General features: G+C 41.4%; 1 protein-coding gene across 1 annotated transcript in view; it reads right to left on the reverse strand.

Annotated features, from left to right (window-relative positions):
• Window positions 1-8,178: 8,178 nt before the first annotated feature.
• Window positions 8,179-21,770, reverse strand: part of ZNHIT6 (zinc finger HIT-type containing 6) — a 36,846-nt gene continuing 23,254 nt past the window's right edge. The window contains exons 9-10 of the mRNA XM_081866156.1: window positions 13,292-13,416; window positions 8,179-8,566 (exon numbers count right to left, since the gene is read on the reverse strand). Of these exons, the coding sequence (XP_081722282.1) occupies window positions 8,502-8,566; window positions 13,292-13,416 (190 nt within the window). The 3' untranslated portion in view covers window positions 8,179-8,501. The remainder of the gene's footprint in view (window positions 8,567-13,291; window positions 13,417-21,770) is intronic.

Raw genomic sequence — 21,770 nt, forward strand, 5'->3', positions numbered from 1 at the left:
ATATTTTAAAATCAAGGCCTGGCTGGCTGCTAATCCTCTTTGCGTCAAGGCCTCAAAAGCAGACAGTCAATCAGCCATCCTTCTGAACAGAGGGCAGACAAGGTTATAGGTAGGCAGGCCAGGGGAACTCCGCCTGCCCCTGAACATTGTTCCGTGGAATTTGCACAGCAGGGTAGATGGGAATTTGGAGGCTAGCCAACGCTGGGAAGCCATACAAGTCCCTGAGCCAAGCCTTTCACCTTCCTGCATTTCTGAAGCATCAGGAAGCTCCTGGCCAGCATCCCAGCTTGGTAGAACCCATAGAAAACCCCCAGTATTGTAGTATAGGAGAAAGGGCTTGAGCAGAAAGGGGAGGGCAGGAAAGATGCTCATTCAAGATATTGCACATAACATCTGTGGAAAATTATTAGAGGCAACATCAAGTTCATTGCTTGCATTCTCTGAAAGCAGTTGTCTTGATACGGGGAGGGGGGGGGGGGACACTGTACAAGGCTGCCATCTGCCGGTTAGGGTTGGCAACCGTTAAGATATTTTATCTGCCCAGTTGGGACTTTTGCCTCAACTTCAGATTAAGGTTTTTAAAGAAAAAAATTAATATTTATTTTAAGAAGTGATCTCCTCCCACTCTCACACTCTGATCCACCTTCAGGGGAAGGGCCAGAGCTCAGTGATAGAGTATCTGCTTTGCATATTGAAGGTCTCAGAATCAGTCCCAGGTATCTCCAAGTAGGACTAAGAATGTCCCGTCTGAAACTCTGGAAAGTCATTGCCAGTCAATGCAGATAGCCCTGAGTTAGATGGACCAATAGGCTGCTTCCTATACCTCCCTTTGATCTGACTAGCCCCTCTCTCTGGTCTTATCTACCAAAAAACCCCAAAAGCAAACCCCAGGCTGTACCCTAACCTGCCAAAATCCCACCAAGCTCCCCGCAACTGCACCTCCTTATCTCAGTATCTTTCAAAACACACCTAAGAACAATACATGAGTGCTTCGCTGTTCCTCAAAGCTAGAAATACCTGCTTCCTCTCTGGCCCCACTAACCACCACAGCTATCTTATTTGTGTCATCCTTTCCACATCTAAAAGGTGTGCCAATCAAGGGATGTAGTAGTCAGACCACACGTGGAGTCCCGTGTGCACTTCTGGGCACCACAATTTAAGATTGACAAGCTGGAACGTGTGCAGAGGAGGGCAGCCAAGAAGATCAAGGGCCTGGAAACCAAGCCTTATGAGGAACAAATTGGGTATGTTTAGCCTGGAAAAGAGGAGACCGAGAGGAAGTATGATAGCCAAATATCTCAAGGGCTTCTACAGGGAGCAGGGAGAAAGCTTGTTTTCTCCTGCTCTGGAGGGTAGGACTTGAAGCAATGGCTTCAAGTTATAAGAAAGGACATTCCACTAAACACCAGGAAGAACTTTCTGATAGTAAGAATTGTTCGACAGTGGAAGAGACTCCCACAAGCAGAGGTGGATTTAGGGGAGCGTGACCACTTTGGTCATGCTGGGTCTTGGGGGCACCACAGAGGATGCTGCAACTATTATTTAGAATGGAGTACGAGAGGCAGTGGGGCACTGAATTTTGGCATCACACATGCTGGTCACCACTGAAATTTGAGCCCTTAAGGTTTTCCACTGCCAGGAGAGGTGGTGGACTCTTTCCTTGGAGGTTTTTAAGCAGAGATTGGATGGCCATCTGTCATGCATGATCTACTTGAGATTCCTTTTAAAAAAGAATTATTATGCAATACTGTCTCCACAGAGAAAAGAACATAGCATTCAGTTTATGGCATTAAGAGATTCCTTCATTGCAAGGGGTTGGACTAGATGATCCTCTACGATTCTATGAGAGTAGGAATGTTGGCTTCCTACCAAATAATACAGCTTGGCAGCAAAGAAGTCTACCTTACATGTCCGGCAATTACCTTACCTTTCTCATCTGTGACTACCCATTCAACTTGTGCATGTATGTGGAGCTGTATTTGTTGCAATTTTTTGTTTGTTTGTCTTGCATGCATCCGATTTCCTTCCATTTCACTGCAAATGTCCACGAAATAAAACCATATGCTCTGCCATAGCAACATTCTAATACAAACACAGACTAATCTTTGTTCACTAGAGTACACAGTTCTTTTTTATTTCTTATTAACACAATCTGCATCTGCATACAGTTCACCCAAATTCCATAGCAACCACACAAATACAAATTCATGTTTTTGGGGGTTTTTAAAAAAAGTTTTCCGGGAAATAGCTTGGAACTTAAAAGGGCAGAATGCAATGTTTGTAAGCAAATGCAGCTTGAATTGGGTAGCGCTACTGACTATAAATTTTTTCTGTCTGTCTTCTTGCAAGTTGAGGACTTCTATAAACTAGAAATATGTTGAAAAAGAGTGTCTCTTATACTAACATACCTTATACTTGTTATTAGAAGCAGCAGAGGCAGAAGGAAAATGCTAAACAAATAAAGCTCTATTTCTGAAATTACTTGCAAATCCCACTGCAACTAGTGGGATTTATTAAGTTGCATGTGGCTTGAAGAACTGAAAATAGATGCTTTGGATGCTAAAGCTTCCCTTGCTTTTGCCTTTATATGCAGTTTATGAGAAGGAGGCAAAACCAGTCAGAGGCAGCAGCACCAAGTGTTACTCGCAGACTTTTCCTATGACAAGGAAGCACCTGAAACATTCCTGAAGGTTATCTGGAGCATTTAAAAAGACCCAAGAGTATATTGCCTTTTAAAGCATCCTTTCCATGCCTATTCATCCATATTCCCAACTGCGTTTGAAATTTTAGCTTCCAGTGATTATGCTTGCCAAATACCCAGGGCATGTTGGTTGTTTTCAGAAGGTGGTGGTAGTAATATATTGTACCAGACAGCACTGTGTACCATTGCCATGTAGGGATGCAGGTGGCGCTGTGGTCTAAACCACTGAGCCTCTTGGGCTTGCTGATCAGAAGGTCGGCGGTTTGAATCCACGAGACAGGGTGAGCTCCCGTTGCTCAGTCCCAGCTCCTGCCAACAGTGGTGTAGCAAGGTCAGGTGGTACCCGGTGCAGAAAATTTCTTGTCATACCCCCCCCATCAAAATCTACTTGGACTCCCAAGAGACTGTGATCTACTCACAGTATAAAAAGACTGCCTGTGATCTATCCATTTTTTTTTAGGGGAGGGTTGGCCAAAGTTGTTGAGCTTTTTGGGGGGCATCCCGGGAGCATGGGCCTGTTAAAAATGACGAAGGGGGAAGGGTGCAGCTCCCCCTTTCCCCAACAACTCGGGGTAGGCACGCCCTCGGAGATGACACCACCCACCCCCTCGGAGATGACACCAGGGCGGTCCACACCCACCTTGCTCTGCCCCTGCCTGCCAATCCCGCAGTTCAAAAGCATGTCAGTGCAAGTAGATAAATAGGTACCATTGTGGCAGGAAGGCAAAGTGTTTCCGTGTGCTCTGGTTTCCGTCACCGTGTTACATTGCACCAGAAGCAGTTTAGTTATGTTGGCCACATGACTCTGAAAAGCTGTCTATGGACAAACGCCGGTCCCATCTCAAGCTCTAGTGGTTCACTATAGAACAGACTTCAGGAATTGTTCATCAGTTCCCACATTCCCTTCTGTTCTGCTGCAGCTGTCATTGCTTACAACCAGCCACACCTTTTCCTGGAAGGGTGCAATACAGATTCATGTAGAAGTGTTTTTAGAATTGCCTCTTTGTGCACATTCAGGAAACTGGAAAAGCAAACAGGGTGTTGCGAATCCATTTTGTTTTAAAAGGTTGCTGAGTCACACCTGGCAACTTGCCAGGTGTGGCTCACCCTTTAAATGTGGATTTTTCATAGCCTGTTTGGGTGGGCATGTGCAAAATATGACTAAGCCCCACCTACTAGCCCTTCTCCAAGTTGTGCCTATGCCTCCTAAGCTTTTATTACTACAGTCGTGAACCTACATGATTGAATCTATATCCAGCCCCAGTGCCAATCCTTATTGATATGTAACATACAATGGTACCTTGGTTCTCAAATGCCTTGGTAATCAAAAAACTTGGAACCCAAACAATGCAAACCCAGAAGTGAGTGTTCCAGTTCACAAACTTTTTTTGGAAGCCGAACGTGCTCCATTTTGAATGCTACGGTTCTGATTTGAGTGCCACACTTCCATTTTGAGTGTTACACTGAGGTCTGCCTGTTTTTGCTATTTGTTTTGCGTTTTTGTGGCTTTTTTTGTTTTGTTTTTGTGACTGTGTGGAATCCAGTTTAGCTGCTGGCTGATGATAGATAGATAGATAGATAGATAGATAGATAGATAGATAGATAGATATAGATGATAGATAGATAGACTGTGTGACTGCAGTAAATTGTTTATTGTTTTCATTTTATGACTCAATGCTCTTGTTAGATAATAAAATTCATGTTAAATTGCTGTTTTAGAGGTTGTTTTTAAAAGTCTGGAACGGATTAATCCATTTTGCATTACTTTCTATGGGAAAGCGTGTCTTGGTTTTGGAACGCTTTGGTTTTGGAACAGATTTCTGGAACAGATTAATTTTGAGAACCAAGGTACCACTGTATTATTTTGCTCCCAAGTATAAAACAGATCATGCTATAGGTTAAGGCAGATATTACATGAGGAGATATAATTTTGTGACCCAATTTTCAGCCAATTTATATTGGACCATTAATTATTTTCTCATTGTCAATGAAAAAGTAGTTTTCAGGAATAGATGTATCAATTTATTCGCTTGTTCAGGAAGTAGGCTTGAGACAGAGTAACAATGTCAATCTTCCTTCCCTGTCCTGCTAGCGCCCCCCACTAGGAAAGACTACTAGTTAAAATCTTGGGCAGCTATCTGCAGTCAGTTGCAGAGAGTACTTGGCCAGCCAGGCTGTTGGTCTCTCTCAGTATAAGTCAGCTTCTCATAGACTATTCCTTGGGGTCCTCTGAACAGGCAGTTAATCTAGTAAACAGACCACATGAATTGTTTGGCTGTCGCTTTGGTATTGCACCAATTTTCTATGTGCCCTGAAACAATTATGGGGTTTGCTACACCGCCCCACCTCCTGTGGGTTGTGTGGGTTTTTTTGGTAAAACAAAGACAATAAAGTCATTGTAATAAATACTTACTCACTCTTTCATGCGAGGACAATGAGCTAATGTTTATTTAGTACTTTGAAGCTGCAAATGTACCAACACATGAGCTGAAGTTGCTATTGCCGCAGCACTTTTTCCAGTGCTTTGTCCAATCTAGCTTTAAATGACTCAGTTAATGAGATGCTCACCGTTTCCCCAGGGAGATCATTGCGCAGTGCAGTTGAACAAGTTGTCAGGACTTTCAGGGTACTCATCCAAAATCTGTCAACTGCTTGATTTTGTTGTGTTTTCTTATTTAAACTGAAGTCCATCCCGATCCACCTGGTCTATTTGGCTGATGCAGTGATGGCACACCACTGTCTACAGCTTCCTTATAGCAAAAAAGGAGGCAAAAGGTCAGCCCAATGGATCAGGTAGCTAACAATATTCAAGTTCAGGCAATTATCCATGGCCAAATGTTATAGTGAACAGCTTCAAATGCATATACTGTTTGGCTTCTAACTAATACATTAGCTCATTTCAGAACTACAAATTAGCAAGGAGCACATTGCACCTTTGCAAATACCAGTAATTATAGTTGCTTGTATTTTTCTTACTTTATTATGCAAACAGAAAGCTTCTTTATTTTAAGTATTCCCAGTTCTGACACCATCTATTAACAATGATGGTTATTCCTTAGGGCAGCTCTGTGTTGTTCTGTTTATATCTATCTAGCTCTCTAAACTGCAGCATTGAAAAGTGATTATTTATCTACTTAGGTCAGGGAGAGATAAGCCCCTTGCCGAGGCATTATTTCCATTATATAACATTACAATCACATTTGAATTTGTCAGAAGTTCCGTCTATCCAGGGCAGGTTTAATTGCATCCATAAGAAGACCAGGGATCTATTACTTGGAATTCAACAGGTCATTAAACTATTCATGAGTCAGGGACCATGCTGAGGAGGACTGCACTGGGGAGGAATGGTGGCAAACCCCCCCACCCTTGCCCTGCTGCTTCCAGGAGCAGGAGGACAGTATAGATTCGGAACAGTGGTTTGCAGAAGGACATAGTTCAGAAGGCAGAAGCTGGAAAGTACTGGAGGGGGAACAGCTAGGAAGAGAAGCACTGGGAGAGAGTTAACAGATGCACTGTCTCTGGAAAGCATTCACCCATTCTGCCCAAGGTCAAGAAAAGCAGATAAGGTGGCAGCACAGAAAGCACAGTGGTTACAAGACCAGGTTACAAGACGTGGTAGTGATGTGGGTGATTAGGGAGGAAGTGGGTGGAACCCTTAATTGGGAGCACCTTCATTCCTAGGAATGGATTCTTTGTTCTCTCACCGTGATCATTAAAGGTTATAACTGGTAAGAAGAGACCTTTCTCTTTGTTCTGCTTATCTACGGCCAAAGGGTGGGGGGGAGCTGATTCCCTGAAGCCTGACATCATGCAAACTATGTAACACAATGCAATCCCCTCTTCTCAAACCTATTATCCCAGAGTTTCTTGAAGCCTGGTTTTTGTTTCTTGAAGCCCAATTCAAGCAAAGTTCCAGGAACATGTTTAGAAGAGTACGTTACGTGTCCTCTGGGAAGCATCTATTTGTTTCAGTTTTCAGTCCTCATGGGCAGAAACTGAAGTCTTAATGAACCATTAAGGCTGTTGATGGGCATAACCCGGCCAAAGTAAGACTGACTTCAGATACTGATCTCACTTCACGTTTCAATTGTCATCACCAATCCACTATGGGCAGACAGCAGCTGATTCTTCAGGTGCTTTGTATAAATCAAGAGAGAAACAAAAAGATTGCTGTTCACCACCTTATAAAAGCTAGTTGGGCTGTGATCTTACCACATATACACACAGCACAGGAAGAGACCAGTTACAATGTAAAAAGAAGGGCAATCAACCTATAGGGTCTTCCCAATATCAAAAGCTTGTTTGAATTACCTATGAACCCGACTCCACATCATCAGTTACAGTAAGGTAAGTTCTTGCCAGTTTAGTCCTTGATAACAGCATCTTGCCAGACAGGTGCTCTTCTGAGCACATGATGGGGCAAAATTTCTCTAGATTCCATCCACTTCTGCTGCATCATGAGCAACAGATTTGGCTCACTATGTGGTAAAATCTTTCAATAGCATGTTAGAGTAGGGCTGGATCTAGACCCATCGAAGAAGCATTTCAGTTAAACGGGTTGTGAACTTTGTATGAGAAATTGGGTTAGCAAAAATGGAACTCCACAGCACCATCTTGTGTCATAGTGTTAGAATGCATAAACTATGCATATAAAGTGTTTTTTCTTTGCGAATGTAGCTGAGTCCTGGATGCCCTGGCTTTTTCTCATTTTCTTGTTTTCAATAAACTCACTAAGGGAAATTCAACACTAATCTTTCCTTAATATTTACATTGCCTGCATTGTTTTTTTAAAAGCTAAATCAATTACGCACACATTTTAAGGTAGCTTAACACTGAGTCAGACCACTGGTCCATCTAGTTCTCTGACTTCAACATGGATTGACAGCTACTTTCCAAGGGCTCAGTGGCCTCGCCGTGCCAAGCTACCTGAAATTCTTTTACCGAGATGTGCCCTGGGCTGAACCTCGCACAATTCTTTCTAACAATGGCCTGGTTCGTGCATCACAAAAAAAGACTGGCTTAGAATGAGCATGTGAGCATGCATGCTCAAGGAGATCAGAGGAGCTCTGCTTCTCCCTGATCGTTCTGCTGCTGCACTGCACTAAGCCTCAGTACGTTATCCAAACCCAGGTTTTTGGTTTAGCTCTCCTTTGCAAACCATGAGCCGTAGAACATAGACCAAACCTTGGCTGCAGCTCATGATTGGTTTGGAAAGAACTAAACTGGAAGCCCAGATTTGGATGACATGTTAAGCCTAATGATGTCTAAGCACAGCGTAGCAGCAGAACAACTGGGAAGGAGCAAGTGGCTGTGATTTCTCTAGGAGCCCACAAACTCACCCCAAGCTGTTGCTTATGTGCAATCCAGATCAATATATTAAAGCAGGGATTTATTCCAACAAATATTTGTTTCTTTTATGAGTTGGTTGCTTCTGTTTCATGTTCTTTACCACACCCAGATATTTGTACAGATGAAAGGAGTTAGGTGTTTTATTAAAAGTATTTATAGCTTTCTACTTCAATAAGTGGAAAAAACAGCCAAGTGTACAAAGATTGGCAACAGAGTCCTGTAAAACTGCAATTGTTACATCAGTGATTTTCACACAAGAAAGCTAGAGCTAGGCACCTTAATCTATAAACATAATGCAGAACATACATTAACAAATTGCAGTGCTTTTTAATAGCTGTAGGTTTTGGATACTATTAATAAAAAGCAATGCTCAATGCTAATTTGCTGAATATATGTTCAACGAGTCAGGTGCAAAGCAAGTTGCTCCAACTCCACATCCGATTTTGCTTTGTCAGGAGCTATCATGGATTTCCCCTTCTTCCTCAGATGAGTTTTCCTGGTTGGATTTACTGGCATCTAAAGGAGAGAAGGGGAAAAAATACAATATTTATATATTTACTAAGCTAACCCCAGCCCTGGTTTTGCACCCTCCACAAATGTTTCCTATTATTCTCTTCGATTTAAATGGATTCTTATCTACTATATGCTTTTTTGTATTTTTATTTATACCACTTACAAACTTTGGTGATTAAGTGGTATAAAAATAGGTGGAATAAATGAAAAATAAATGCACATTTCCACAGTACATAGTTACTTGCAAAGTAACTATCATTCATTCATTCATTTATAAATTGTATCCTGCCCTTCATCTGTAGGTCTCACAATATAAAAACGCAATATAAAACTACAAAATACACAATAAAAAAGAACCAAAAAAAATCCCACAAACCAATAAACCTCCCCCCCCCCCAAAACACATTTAAAAGGAGTATAAGATGTTCATCATTAATAGGTGGAAGTTCTACCAATTGTTCATGGAGTTACTCCTAAATCAATCCCTAATCAGAATCCAAGAAGGACTGCCATGTGGTGTTGGACTTCTTGCCTGTTTATTGACTAGACCTGGGCTTATAGTTCTGGAGGTGCAGCTACATAGGCTTGCAATTTCCGAGGAGTGTTTGGAAGAGTAGGAGGGCTTTGTAAAGGTGAAAGATTGCTTGGCTGATTTCTTGTCCATCTCCCTTAGACAGAGCAGTCAGGCTTTTTTTGTCGCCCCGAGTTCCAATGAGGATGGCTTCCAAGTGGTGCTCAGAGAGCTACCTTTTTAAAACGGGATGCCTGTGACTGCTGCCTCACATCTACTACAAAAGCTGCACAGCAACAGACATTTTCCTTTTTTAAAAAATGTATACCTTCCTTTCTACTGCACAAGGCGGCTCACAACAATTCAAATCACAATATGAAAATATAATAAAAATGTTCCTTTCTGATGTGCCGTCAGAGACCATGGGTGCAGTTTCAAGTGAGTGCTTCTAGCAATTCATTGGCCAGGAAGACCACTGAGAGGGAATTTTCCTGAGTGAGTTTCTTTTCTATTAAACATTTCTTTTGTAGGACAAAAGGATGCAATTTTTTCTATATTCAATGTAACACCTAACTGATGGAATAATACTACAGTATCTATTATCTAGCCTTTCCTTCAAGGAATAAAGGCAGCATATATCCCCCCCCCCTTGAGAAAAGTTAGGCTGAGAGATAGCGACTGGGTCAAGGTCACCCGGTGAGCTTTAAAGCTGAACCCGGGTGTTCCCAATCTTAGTCTGGCACTCTCAGCATACTGGCTCTCATAAGAAACCGTATTTATAAAGCAAAACTGGATTCGTGGAACACAGGGTGTGGTGATGTATCACTAGGTGGAAAGACTCAACATGACAGCCATCATTTGTAATGTCAGGCAGAACAGAATTTGGCATTTCGTTAAAACTTCTGATTTACACAGAGCACTACTGAGAATTGGTCTTGTTTCATGTTGGAACCCTTTCAACGAAACTAAGACATGACGCATACATGTTGCCTTTTTGTATAGTTCAACATTTCAACATAGCGTTTGCAAGTCGGAGCCAAAGTGAAGATGTTACATATTCAAGCTGTCCAGAGTTCCAGGACTGACTGATGTCATCATTTCCTGAAGTGTTTGTCAACCTTCCCCTCCCTCTCCCACCCTCCAGATCACCCCAATTCTCCTGCCACAGCCCTACCAACCCCTCCTCAGATGAGGTCAACATATATATATATACACACACACATATAAAATGCATGTTTGCAAAGGAAATACACATAATTTTTCTTATGGGTATTTTCATTTAACTAACATTGCTTAACACCAATGTGCTTTTTTGTACATATGAGGCCAAAGGCTTCTTATTAGAGAAATATTACTAAGATGGAGTTAATGGGGAATTGCTACGTAGTCATGAAATGCTGAGCAGATGGTCAGCAGGGGTAACACTGGGATCAAGTGTGCACCTGTATAACTTCAATGGAATCTAGACAAGAAAATAAAAGCACTTCACCCAGAAACGGCTGAGGTCACATTTTGTCTACATTAAATCTAGTGTATAATCAATTAACATCTATATGCCAGATATGTACTGAGTACTGAGATAGAAAGAAATGTTTTTGTCCCTAAGTCTTGTAATAACTTCTATAATCCTTTAGTAATTCTAGCCGTGACTATGCTTTCAGACAGAATGGCGAACACCTGTACTTTCTTTAAACAAGACCAACCATACTAACCCCATAAAGCTGCGTAAACAATCTGATTTAAAATTACTTTTAATTTGAAGGCTAGGGCCCTTTTTCTATTATGCTTTCATCGCAGAACACTGCCTGCTTTTTAAGTGGAATACTGTATTTTATTGTGTATGCATATATAAATTCAGGTTGTGTCTTTTGTCAATTTGTGCAGAGAAAAACACATACTTTCTAACATATTGCTCAGTTACAAACATAACTAATGAAATATCATTCTTATTCAAAGACAATAATATAAAGCCAGAATTTTGGTGATCTCATTGCAAGGCCCATTGTAAGATCTTTCCAAGGTGACCAGAACACAAAGAATCTGCTGTTTCAATAGGCTCATTAATGTTTTCAAAGTTTTTGGGTCTCATAAGGAAAAACATTCCAGATATTTCAATTCTAGAAGTGTTTGGTTGTGACCTGCACTTATATCCACATTACTACTGACTATCTATCTATGTAAAATAAAATAGAAAAATTCTACATAGGCAGCAACGAAAATACCATGGGAACACAAAAACTTGCTAAGAAACGGCCAATCAGGCACAATTCACAGCAGCTTCTTAGCGAGAAGGTTTTGTAAGGTTCAGTTTCCCATTCAGATTAGCTAGCGCTCACATGTTCTACAAATGGAAAGGTGTGATCCACATTATGCTATTAGCAGCTAGATTAAATTCTGTTTTTTTGTTCAAGCTACTGAACACACTTATAGAGCAAGCTTTTTGAAAAGGGTTATTTTGATGTAAACCACCTTGCACCCTGGTTATATATACGAAACATAAGCAAGCGAAGCGGGATATCAGCAAAACTTCCTTAGCCCCAAACTTATTCCAGAAGGCAACGATGGCATCTTCCCTTTTTAAAATGTATGCCGTTACTGTGTCTGCTCAGCACTGCCAGTGCAACACTGTAGCCTTTTACCACTGAAGCCTACCCTGATGTGTTTGATCTTTGTTATTTGTTAATTATTATTTGTATTTATAACCTCCTCTCCCATCAAATAGTTGCAAGGTGGGTTGCAAAAGCGTAACCATTGCAAAGTACCACACACAATTAAAAATTCAGGAACAAAAAACTGCTGCACAGAAAAGAGCTATGCTAAAATACCATGATATACAACTAAAATACAATGCAAGGGATTAAAACATTGTTCCAGCTGCATTTAAAAGCTCATCTTCCATTAAGTACAGCACCCTCAACTCCTAAAAACATAGCGAAAGGAGGAAGGGAGTCTGCAGATAGCATATGACGCTGCCTCTTCTGTGTGGTATCTAGGTATAACATGGAGTCAGTCTATGGTAGGAAAATATGTTGCTATGCACACTGGAAAGTTACTGCAGCAACCAGAGAGATAAGGTTGTGTAGAGCCCCCCCCCCCCACAACTTTTTGGTACTTTTCATGTCGCCCTTGATTCTTAATTCAATTTTGACTCCAAGCAACATTTCTGTGCCAATTACTAATATGTCTGGCTGCAAAACAGCTGGCCGCCCAGATGACACTGGGTTCTTTAAAGATGCACTTGATAATCAGGTAGCATTCTGAGATGCATTCGTTCTTTTTCTTTCGCATCTACTCTACCCAGAAATATTGGCCAACTGTATAGGCTATAAAACACTTGGGCATGTTCAGGTCTGTGCAGTTTGCAAAGCAGAAGCCTTATTTGTCATAAGAATGTAAGAGAGCCTTGCTAGATCAGGCCTAAGGCCCACCTCGTTCAGAATCCTATTTCTCACAGTGGCCAACCAGATGCTATGGGAAATCCACAAGCTGCGTACACATGAATTAGCCCTTTTATGCCTTAACAACTGATATCTGGACCATGCTTCCTCTGAGCCTGGAGGTAGCATATAGCCATCATGTCCAATATAAACATTAACATATTTATGTGGCAGAATATTAAAATATTATTTCTACCTACCATACTGACTCTGGAATATAGGCTATGACCAGGAAAAAGAAATGGATTAATTCTGTTCCAAGGTATTTTGAAGGTTTCACAGTAGAGGAAGCAAACTTTTCTCAGTTATGTAACCAACCATAATTTGTAAGATATATTCAAGCATTGCCTGGTGCCTTCAAACTTCCAGTTACCAAGCAGGCATTTGATCTGGTAAAACAAATCAGCTGCAGATGTTAACAAACGCTACGCTGCAAAATTGTCTGGAAGGTTATTCATATAACAGGTATGTGTTTGTCTACCATATCAAATTTGATGGCTCAAAAACCTGGAACTATGGTTTTGAGGCATTTTAGATCTATTTTACATTATCAAAAACTGGTAAATAAAATGCTAACGGTATTACAGTGATTAAATTACTTAAAACCTAACTAGAAAGGATCAACATATACACTGATAATATATATAATCCAAGTAATTGCAACAGGGGGAAATGCTTTATTATTTACAAGCTGATGCTCATTCCTGGTTTTAACAGGATAAAGAGCCTTAATTCTTGTTTGCATAAAATGTTATTGCATTGTAATGTATAGTTTCTTACCGTGGCCAAGAATCACCATATCCGTCTGGAATTTCTTCAAAACAATATGCAAAGTTGGGTATTCTATGACAACCTTCCCTTTCAAATTGTCTCGAAGGCCTTTGCTGGCATCCAGTTCTTCGTACCTTTGAAAAAGTATTTGCAAAAGTTTATCAGCAAGCAGATATTTGAAAGTGTTAGCAAATCAAAGTTATTCACAGGCATCGTGACAAATCTCTCCTCCAAACCCAGTAGCGGCCAATAGGCGGTGTGGCACAGCTGTTTTGCCAACGGGAATGACTGCTGCCATTTACCAAGAGGGACAATGTAAGAAGCACAGAGGTGCTGGATTGGCTTCACTATGGCACTCACGCCGTGCTGTGCTCTGCACTGGTCAAATCCAAGAAAGGAAAGGGCAGTTCTGCAATCTAACATTGTGTCCAAAGTGTGGCTAGTTTGTGCTGGCATACGGGCCTATATAAGTAATTCCAGGTCTCGTTTTGTTGATTACGTCATAAAAACCTCCCATTTCAGACTTCCCTTCCCTTGATAGTGCTGAAGTACCATGGCCATTGAGGATTAGGTCCACCATTTTAAGGGACAGAGTTAGAAAATAAAAATCTGAAAGGGAGGCTATCAGTGTACTCTGGGATAGATGCGAACCAAATTTCAGCTTCCTGGAAATAAAACAAACATTTCATAACCTGTTGAGCCAGTCAACCGAAACCACTGTTTATATATATACTCTCTCTCTCTCTCTCTCTCTCTCTCTCTCTCTAGTAATTCAGTTTGTATGCTGTGCTGTACACATGGAGGCACATTCCAGGCTGCCACTGGAAATCCCCCAAAGCTCATTCAAGTATTTGAAGCAGCAATTGCATGCCCACAGCTCAACATTCCGTACCAATGTGCAGTTCTCCTCTGGGTTGTTGGCCTCTGCCTCGAGACACAAACAGAAAAAAATGGTTCATTTTTAGGCTCTTCGATATAACTTGGGCTGCAGGCATGTATCAAACTTTGGTTTTGCAAGTGATGTGGATATATATCACCTCCAAGCCTTTTATGACTCTTTTTATATTCCTCTAGCAACAAGAGTGACTTGATTAAACCCAATAAATAATCCAACTATTTTAGGCACGTCCAAGCAACGTGAGGGTCCTTTGGGACCTGGAAAAATGGGGGTATAATGGGGGCGGGGAATAACAGGGGCGATAATGCATGCTGCACCGATGTGCACAGGGACCAGATTCCCTGTGCTGGTCCCGTGGGATAACCGTGAGGCATGGTCCGAGACCAGTCCTAGGTCAAAGGCAGTCCGTCAAAGCTGAAGCTGGGTCCAAGGCAGGGAGTCGGGTGAGGTCAGGAGCTCCGGCAGAAAAGCAGGACAGGGTGCAGGCAGGAACTGGCTACCAACAATGTTGCTGCTGCAACTTGGGACTGGGGCTGGCTGGCTTTTATCTGCCCCGAGGCATAGGGCGGCCCCAGTCCCCAGGTGACTTGCCTCTCCTGGAGTGGAGGCGAGCACTCCTCCTGCGGGAACTTAGTTCCCTCCGCCTCTCTGCCCTGAGCCTCTGCAGCTCAGGAGAGGCTGGAGGGTTACCGGACCCAGAGGCAACCTCAGCTTCCCCTGACGGGGCTGAGAGTGGAGCACCTGCAGGCAATGGGTCCTCCATCAGCTCAGGAGCCAGAGCAGACTCAGCTGGTGCCTGCACCTGAGGATCCAGCACAGGTGAGGACCCTTCAGGCTCAAGCCCCAGCCCTGGCTCAGCTGGTTCTGGAGGCGGAGAATCCTGTGCAGGCTGGGATTCCTCAGGTTCAGCCTCAAAGTTCAAATCCCAGGCCATCACATTCCCTGTGCAAAATGGTTGAGGCCTATATAAAATTGCAACTTCCCAGCCATGGCACCTGTACACCCTCCTTTGCTGCCCACCAAGGCTCTCCCATTTTCTATTTAAAAAAATTGGGGGGGGGGGGTGTGTTACCAGTTTGGGGGAGTGCTGCCTTCTTTGTCCATTTTATTTGTTTTAGTGGGATGCAGGTATTTTGCGTGATCTGGGCATTACAAGTTTTTCTTCTGTGAAGAAATGTGTCCTGGGCTCAAAAAGGTTGGGAACACATGTTTACAAATAGCTCAGTCATTTGAGGGAGATATATAAATGCTTCCTTTAAAAAAAATAAAAATCCAGTAATCGGGGTATCTTCTATCTGACTTTAGTGTACACGACATTAATTAAGAACTATCGTAGTTAGATGGCAAAGGTAGGATAAAATTATATCAATATACATGTGCAAAACTTTGAAAGTTACAGAACGGCAGAATTATGTAGCAAAACAAAACTAGAAATCTAGTTGACGAAATTAAGAACTATTTGTTTGTGGAAATAGAATTTTAAATGTCATAACTTCATAGTATAATCCACAGCTACTCACACCAGCAGCTCCAAACTAAACTCCTAAAAGAAAACCTCATTTTATTTGTGTGTTCTGGCTCATCCATGTGACTTGGATCAGCCAGCCAATTCCATATAAGGGAGACTTTCTCCTTCTTGGGAGGATGCATTCAAAGCCAGCAGCAGGCATCATCATAGCATTTCTAAATAACTGAAGTAATCCTAAGAACTTAACTGTGCCTATTCCTAATAATTATTACATAAGCAAGCTACGGTCCTTCCAGACCTATACATTTCAAGAGCAAAAAAACAACAACAAAGAAAACTTCAACTCCTAAGGCTATTAATAGCCAACACTATCTCAGCAATTACTACAAAAAAAGCAAAGTGAGCTGTAATTCCTCAATTGCCACCAATCTACTAAATCCAGTGAATAAAAAGTTTAGATATAAAGTATTTGCCTGAAATAGATTCCCAGTATGTTGCCTAGCCTTGACTTCCACCAACTGTATTATCTATTGTAGAATTCCTTACCAGTTACCACAATATTTTAAATCGATATTGCTGGTATACCTCACTGCTTATTGCATAACACTGTATCAGGAGTCAGATTTTTAAAAGTCAAGATGTTAAAAATTTGCAACTTGCTTTTTCTGGTTCTGGAAGAAACAACTTTAAGCAATGGTTATGTCCCTCAAATCCAACTTCAATCATCATGAAAATATTTGGTTTCATGTTTCTTTCAACCCAGAGTAATTATGACCAGCTCTTTCTGAAACCTTTTAAAAAGGATAACAGTATATTGCGTTTCTTATTCAATGAATGCATTCATAAGTTGTGGATTAACACATGAACAGAACCATATTTACTGATTTATTTACAGTACTTTAATGCAAAATATGGCAATACCTTTCTATTGGCAAGAGTCTCAACACATTCTTTTCTGGTTAAGCAAACATCTACCACCAAAAGGCTAAAGTCATTCACATGCCACAATACACTTTCCATTATCTCATGTTTTAGACAAAACATCTTTAGCGTCCAGCTTGGCATAGCATAAAACATTTGTACTTTAAACTATTTTATGATAGTAAATTATTCAAGTGTTAGATCACCAAGGCATAGCTTTAAGTAAACTTTATTGGTTGACAGACAGTGACAGCTTTTGGCAAATAGCCAAGACTCTGGTGCAGTACGAAGAGCAAAAGAATCTTAAGAGAATAGTATTTTCCTGTAGTAATCTAACTAAATCTCTGGAACTTACTATTCTATTTTGCTTTCACCTTCTTGGCTTCCCTCTCCCCATAAAAACAAACAAACTGTTAACTGTATTCTGCTCTCTCTCAAATACAGCTTTGATTTCTTTGCTTTTATAAATTAAAGAGTGTCCCATTTATAAAATCTATCAACACATTTCACAGCACTTCAAACACAAAAAAACTGTTGCAAATATTAAATGTTTCAAAGTAAATGACAATGTTAGACCAATATTTTACCATTTTATTACTTCTATTGATCATATTTTTGCACAGACCAACTTAATATTTTAAAAATCCCATAAACAAACCGCATATAAAACCAGTAATAAACAAAAACAAAGACTCAGAGAATCGTAGAGTTGGAAGGGCCATCTAGATCAACCCCCTGCAATGCAGGAATCTCAGCTAAAGCATCCATGACAGATGGCCATCCAACCTCTTCTTAAAAACCTCCAAGGAAGGAGAGCCCACCACCTTCCATGGAAGACTGTCAAACGCCTCTTACTGTCAGAAATTTCCCCCCTGTTTAGTCAGAATCTCCTTTCTTGTAACTTGAAGCCACTGGCTCAAGCCCTACCCCCCAGAGCAGGAGAAAACAAACTTGTTCCCTCCCCCAAAGTATGTATTTCAAGGAACAAATCACACCCACCCCACCTTAAGCCCACTTTTGGACCTGTTCTTGGAACAAGTTGCACTCTCTCAGCCTAACCCACCAATGGTTACTATTAATGATGGCCATGTACTGGCTCCAGAATCAGAGGCAACACACCTCTCAATGGCAGTCACTGGGGGAGAACAGCGGGAGAAGGCAGTTGTGCTCCTGTCATTGCTTGTGGGATTCCTACAGGCATCTGTGCTGGTCAAAATGGGCCCTTGGTCTGTGGTCCATCAGGGCTTGCGATTAAGAGGGTGCAAATGTAATTGGCGTTCTTGAATTTTATCCTTGAGGGTGGGAGGTTTTTAGATCGATTGATTGTGAAGATAGTTTCTCACAAGTCAGAGGCTGTGGTCTCCTTAACGACACGTTCAGGAGCTCTTCTTTTAGTGGAATTTGTGGTCCACCCGGTACCTTTGGTGACATTGTTTTAGCACCAGGTGAAACATTGATGGACTGAGATTATTTTGCTTGTGTGGCTGTTGCATGTTTTAAAATGGGTATTAATTGCCTGGAGACCTTTAGATAACAAGTCTAATGATAAGCAATAATAATAATAAGGTAAAGGACCCCTGGATGGTTAAGTCCAGTCAAACGCGACTATGGGGTTGCGATGCTCATCTAACTTTCAGGCCGAGGGAGCCAGCGTTTGTCCACAGACAGCTTTCCGGATCATGTGGCCAGCAGGACTAAACCACTTCTGGCACAACTGAACACGGTGATGGAAGCCAGAGTGCATGGAAACGCTGTCTACCTTCCCGCCAGAGTGGTACCTATTTATCTACTTGCACTGGCATGCTTTTGAACTGCTAGGTTGGCAGGAACTGGGACAGAGCAATGGGAGGTCACACTGTTGTGGGGATTCAAACTGCTGACCTTCCAATCGGTAAGCCCAAGAGGCTCAGTGGTTTAGACCACAGCACCACCCTCTCAATTAAGCAATAATACCATTGTAAGGAATATGAGGCTCTAGTGTCTTGATACAGGGGACAGTCTTCTGGAATCATCAAGGGCAAGCTCCCCCCTGCTCAGCATTCACGCCAACTGGGGTTGGTGGTATCATTTTTGCTGCTATTTGGATGTTTTGTATTTTATTGTTATTTCAGTGTTTATTAACATGAGATGTTTGTTTGCCCTTATTGATATTAGCATGACTTTGTGTTCTGCTTTGTAACTGTTAAAGCATCATCACAAAATGTTGCGTTTATTCTGTGCGTTGTTGTGAGCCACTCTTTTCGAGCATGGTTCTAGCATGGGAAAGTGGCATACAAATAAGATCACGGTGTACACACCTGCAATTTATGTTTGTGTGTGTGTAAAAAGATTGCATTTTCTAGAATTACCCTGTGACGACTACCATATTAAAGGATTTCAAACAGCATCTGAACAAGTATCATCAGTGCAACATGATGGAATGGATTTACCTGTTGTGCCCCAAGAAAAACGATGATGCTGAAGAGAGACAATATTGGCAAGAGCTTTGCGCCTGCATTTTAATGCTTTAATTTTGTCCATTATGACTGACCAGAAGCCGCATAAGCTCCGAAAGAGCCTACTGGCTTGCAAGAAGGCCAAAAAGGCAGCCAACTAATCCTTCTGAAAACTGCTGCATTCTACAGAACCCTCCATCATAAATGTATACCTCTCCAATGGAGCCTCCAGCTATTATCTTAGTGGTGAACTCAGTCATCCCTGCCAGCTCAGACAGCAGGAAATTCCCTGCTAAGATCAGTCCTTCCTGCATGTCATCTGCACAGCCTTTCGTTTTAATAATGGCATTTTTGTAGTCTGTGATTAAAGATAAAAACGAAAATCCCGTTGAGTCTACTCTCCTATGATAAAGCATGACTGCTCCATTGAAGCATCTTCACTGGAACAATGTATTCGTACTTCGTGAGGAAAAAAACTCTTTTTAACACAGGCTTTGAAATCCCCCCACAAAACATGCTGACATCAGCATACAATGAAAAATGGAAGTACTTCCTGAAGCAGCTATGGGCACCATCCCATTTTATTAAAGCATTCCTTGACAGAAATATTACTGCCAAAACACAAAATATAAATGAATTTTGGTACTACTGCTACTAATAATGCAGAAGGTTTAACCCCATTTCAGGAGGGGGAGTTAGAACAGAGGAGATGTCCACTGCACTTAAGAATCCTTTCAAGTACTAGTTTTGAGGGGCTGCAGTACTGCAGAGATAATAACTAACAGATGGACATTCATTCCTAAGTGGTGAATAACTCTTCCTTGTGGTTATGATTTGTGAACAGGAAAATAGTGAAATGCTCTTCTCAGTTATACAGCAAGGGGGGAAACTACATTCTGGATTATAAAATTCAGTTCCACCTACAACTATAGCATACCTTAAACTTTGCACTTATGTTTGTCTAGTTACTAATGTGATCATTCAGATTTGTTAAGTATTAAGGGAGCTAATGTTTTCCGAAAGGATTTATAAAGAGCTTTGGCACTTGAACTATAACTTGGTTTAAGTCCCCATAAAAAGGATTACAACACTACAATAAAATGCAACTTCCTGAAAATAGATATGCTTTGTACACTGAAATTATCAAATATTCCACCTCAGCTAACCAAAAGTGTCTGTGCATACAAGTCACTTGTGAATTTGCCAGCTGAAGATGAAGATGCTGCTTCAGATGCATTTTTAGGAAGGATAGCAATTATCTTCCCTTCACTGCTACTTAGCTCCAATTAAGACATTTTGCTCAGCTAACAAAAAATAATTAGTTTCAATTGTTTGCCTCATGAAGCATATTTCACCATGAAAGCCTCACTTTTAATAGGACATATCCTTTACATTTAATGCTCCATTACATAAACATTTGTTTACTTATAAGCAGCCACCGTCCACCTTTTGGAATATAGCTGACCCAAAGAGGCTTACAATTTCAGCCTAAAACTAGCAATGGAAGCACTAGCTACACAAGAGAATGGGTGTTGTTTAGGAGAAAGGATTCTGAAAAAGATGGTCTACTCAAAAATAAGTGGCATGGAGGCCACACATACCTCTGTGGGGGATAGGTTCCACTATTTAGAGGTCAGGCTATATAACTATAATCATTTGAATTGTAAACCGGCATTGTATATCTTTGCCTATGTAAACTAAAATGGGGGACATGACAATATATGAAGAGAAAGTCCCTAGAGTCTGTGTCTGACATCTGAAGAACATTATTGTCTTAAAACATGCCATTTGTAGTCACTTAGGACAGCTCCACCACATGGCAGATGCAACAACTGGAAAGAAGTACCTTCACCACAATCACTGCTATGCAGTAGGGTCAAAGATCAGATCTTATCTGTGATTAATTGATCAGGTCTGGTCTAGCCTAGCATCTTTGTTCTAGTCATCATTCCTGTCACTTCATTACACAAGCTCTTAATAGGCCAAGGATTTGCCTAGCTTCTAGCTTGCAGTAGGAAAACCCCAAGACCTTTCAGGAAACCACCGGGATCCACCTGGCAATGAACTATCTTAATAGATTCCCCCATGCCTATACAGTTTTAGATTCTCTGTAAGTCCTGCCACATAAAGATCTGTCCATAATAAAGGAGCCGCACAAAGCTGCCAATCATTCCTGATCATCTTCGTATCCTGGATATAATACCAGATCAAGAGCATGCCCTGCCACAAATATGACTGATCCACCATTGCTATAGAAATTATGGAATTCTGAGCCACACCCAAGAAAGAGATCTTGGTATCAATGTTAAATGATGGCTGCCCCTTAGACAGCTAAGTGTCTTCCTGCTTGAGCTGACTGTGGAGTTGGAATTACATCAAAGGAACACTGATTCTGGCTCAAGAACCCAGTGCTAGGAGCACACTCTCAAAATTACATGGCTTTTGGGCAGCTTATCCTGAAAGGGAAACAGAACCCATGACAGATTATAAAAGTCCTCCCCCCACCCCCACCCTCCTCATGTCCAGGCAACTAATGAATCAAAAACTGAGGCAATTAAATCACCTGATATGCAGAAATCATTGACTGCCTGAATCCTGCACTGATCGAGGAGAAACAGCCAAGAGAATGATGAGGACGATAAAAAGAAGAAGATATGACACTCAAAGCAGGAAGCACTTTTGATGCAGCAGTAGACAGAAGCCACTTTCCCTTCCCAGCACTCTTCTCTTTTCTGCCGTACTCATGTAGCACAGGAAAAAGGACTA

The sequence above is a fragment of the Podarcis erhardii genome (assembly GCF_964252035.2).
Source record: "Podarcis erhardii genome assembly, chromosome: 6".
NCBI classification, from domain to species: Eukaryota; Metazoa; Chordata; class Lepidosauria; order Squamata; family Lacertidae; genus Podarcis; species Podarcis erhardii.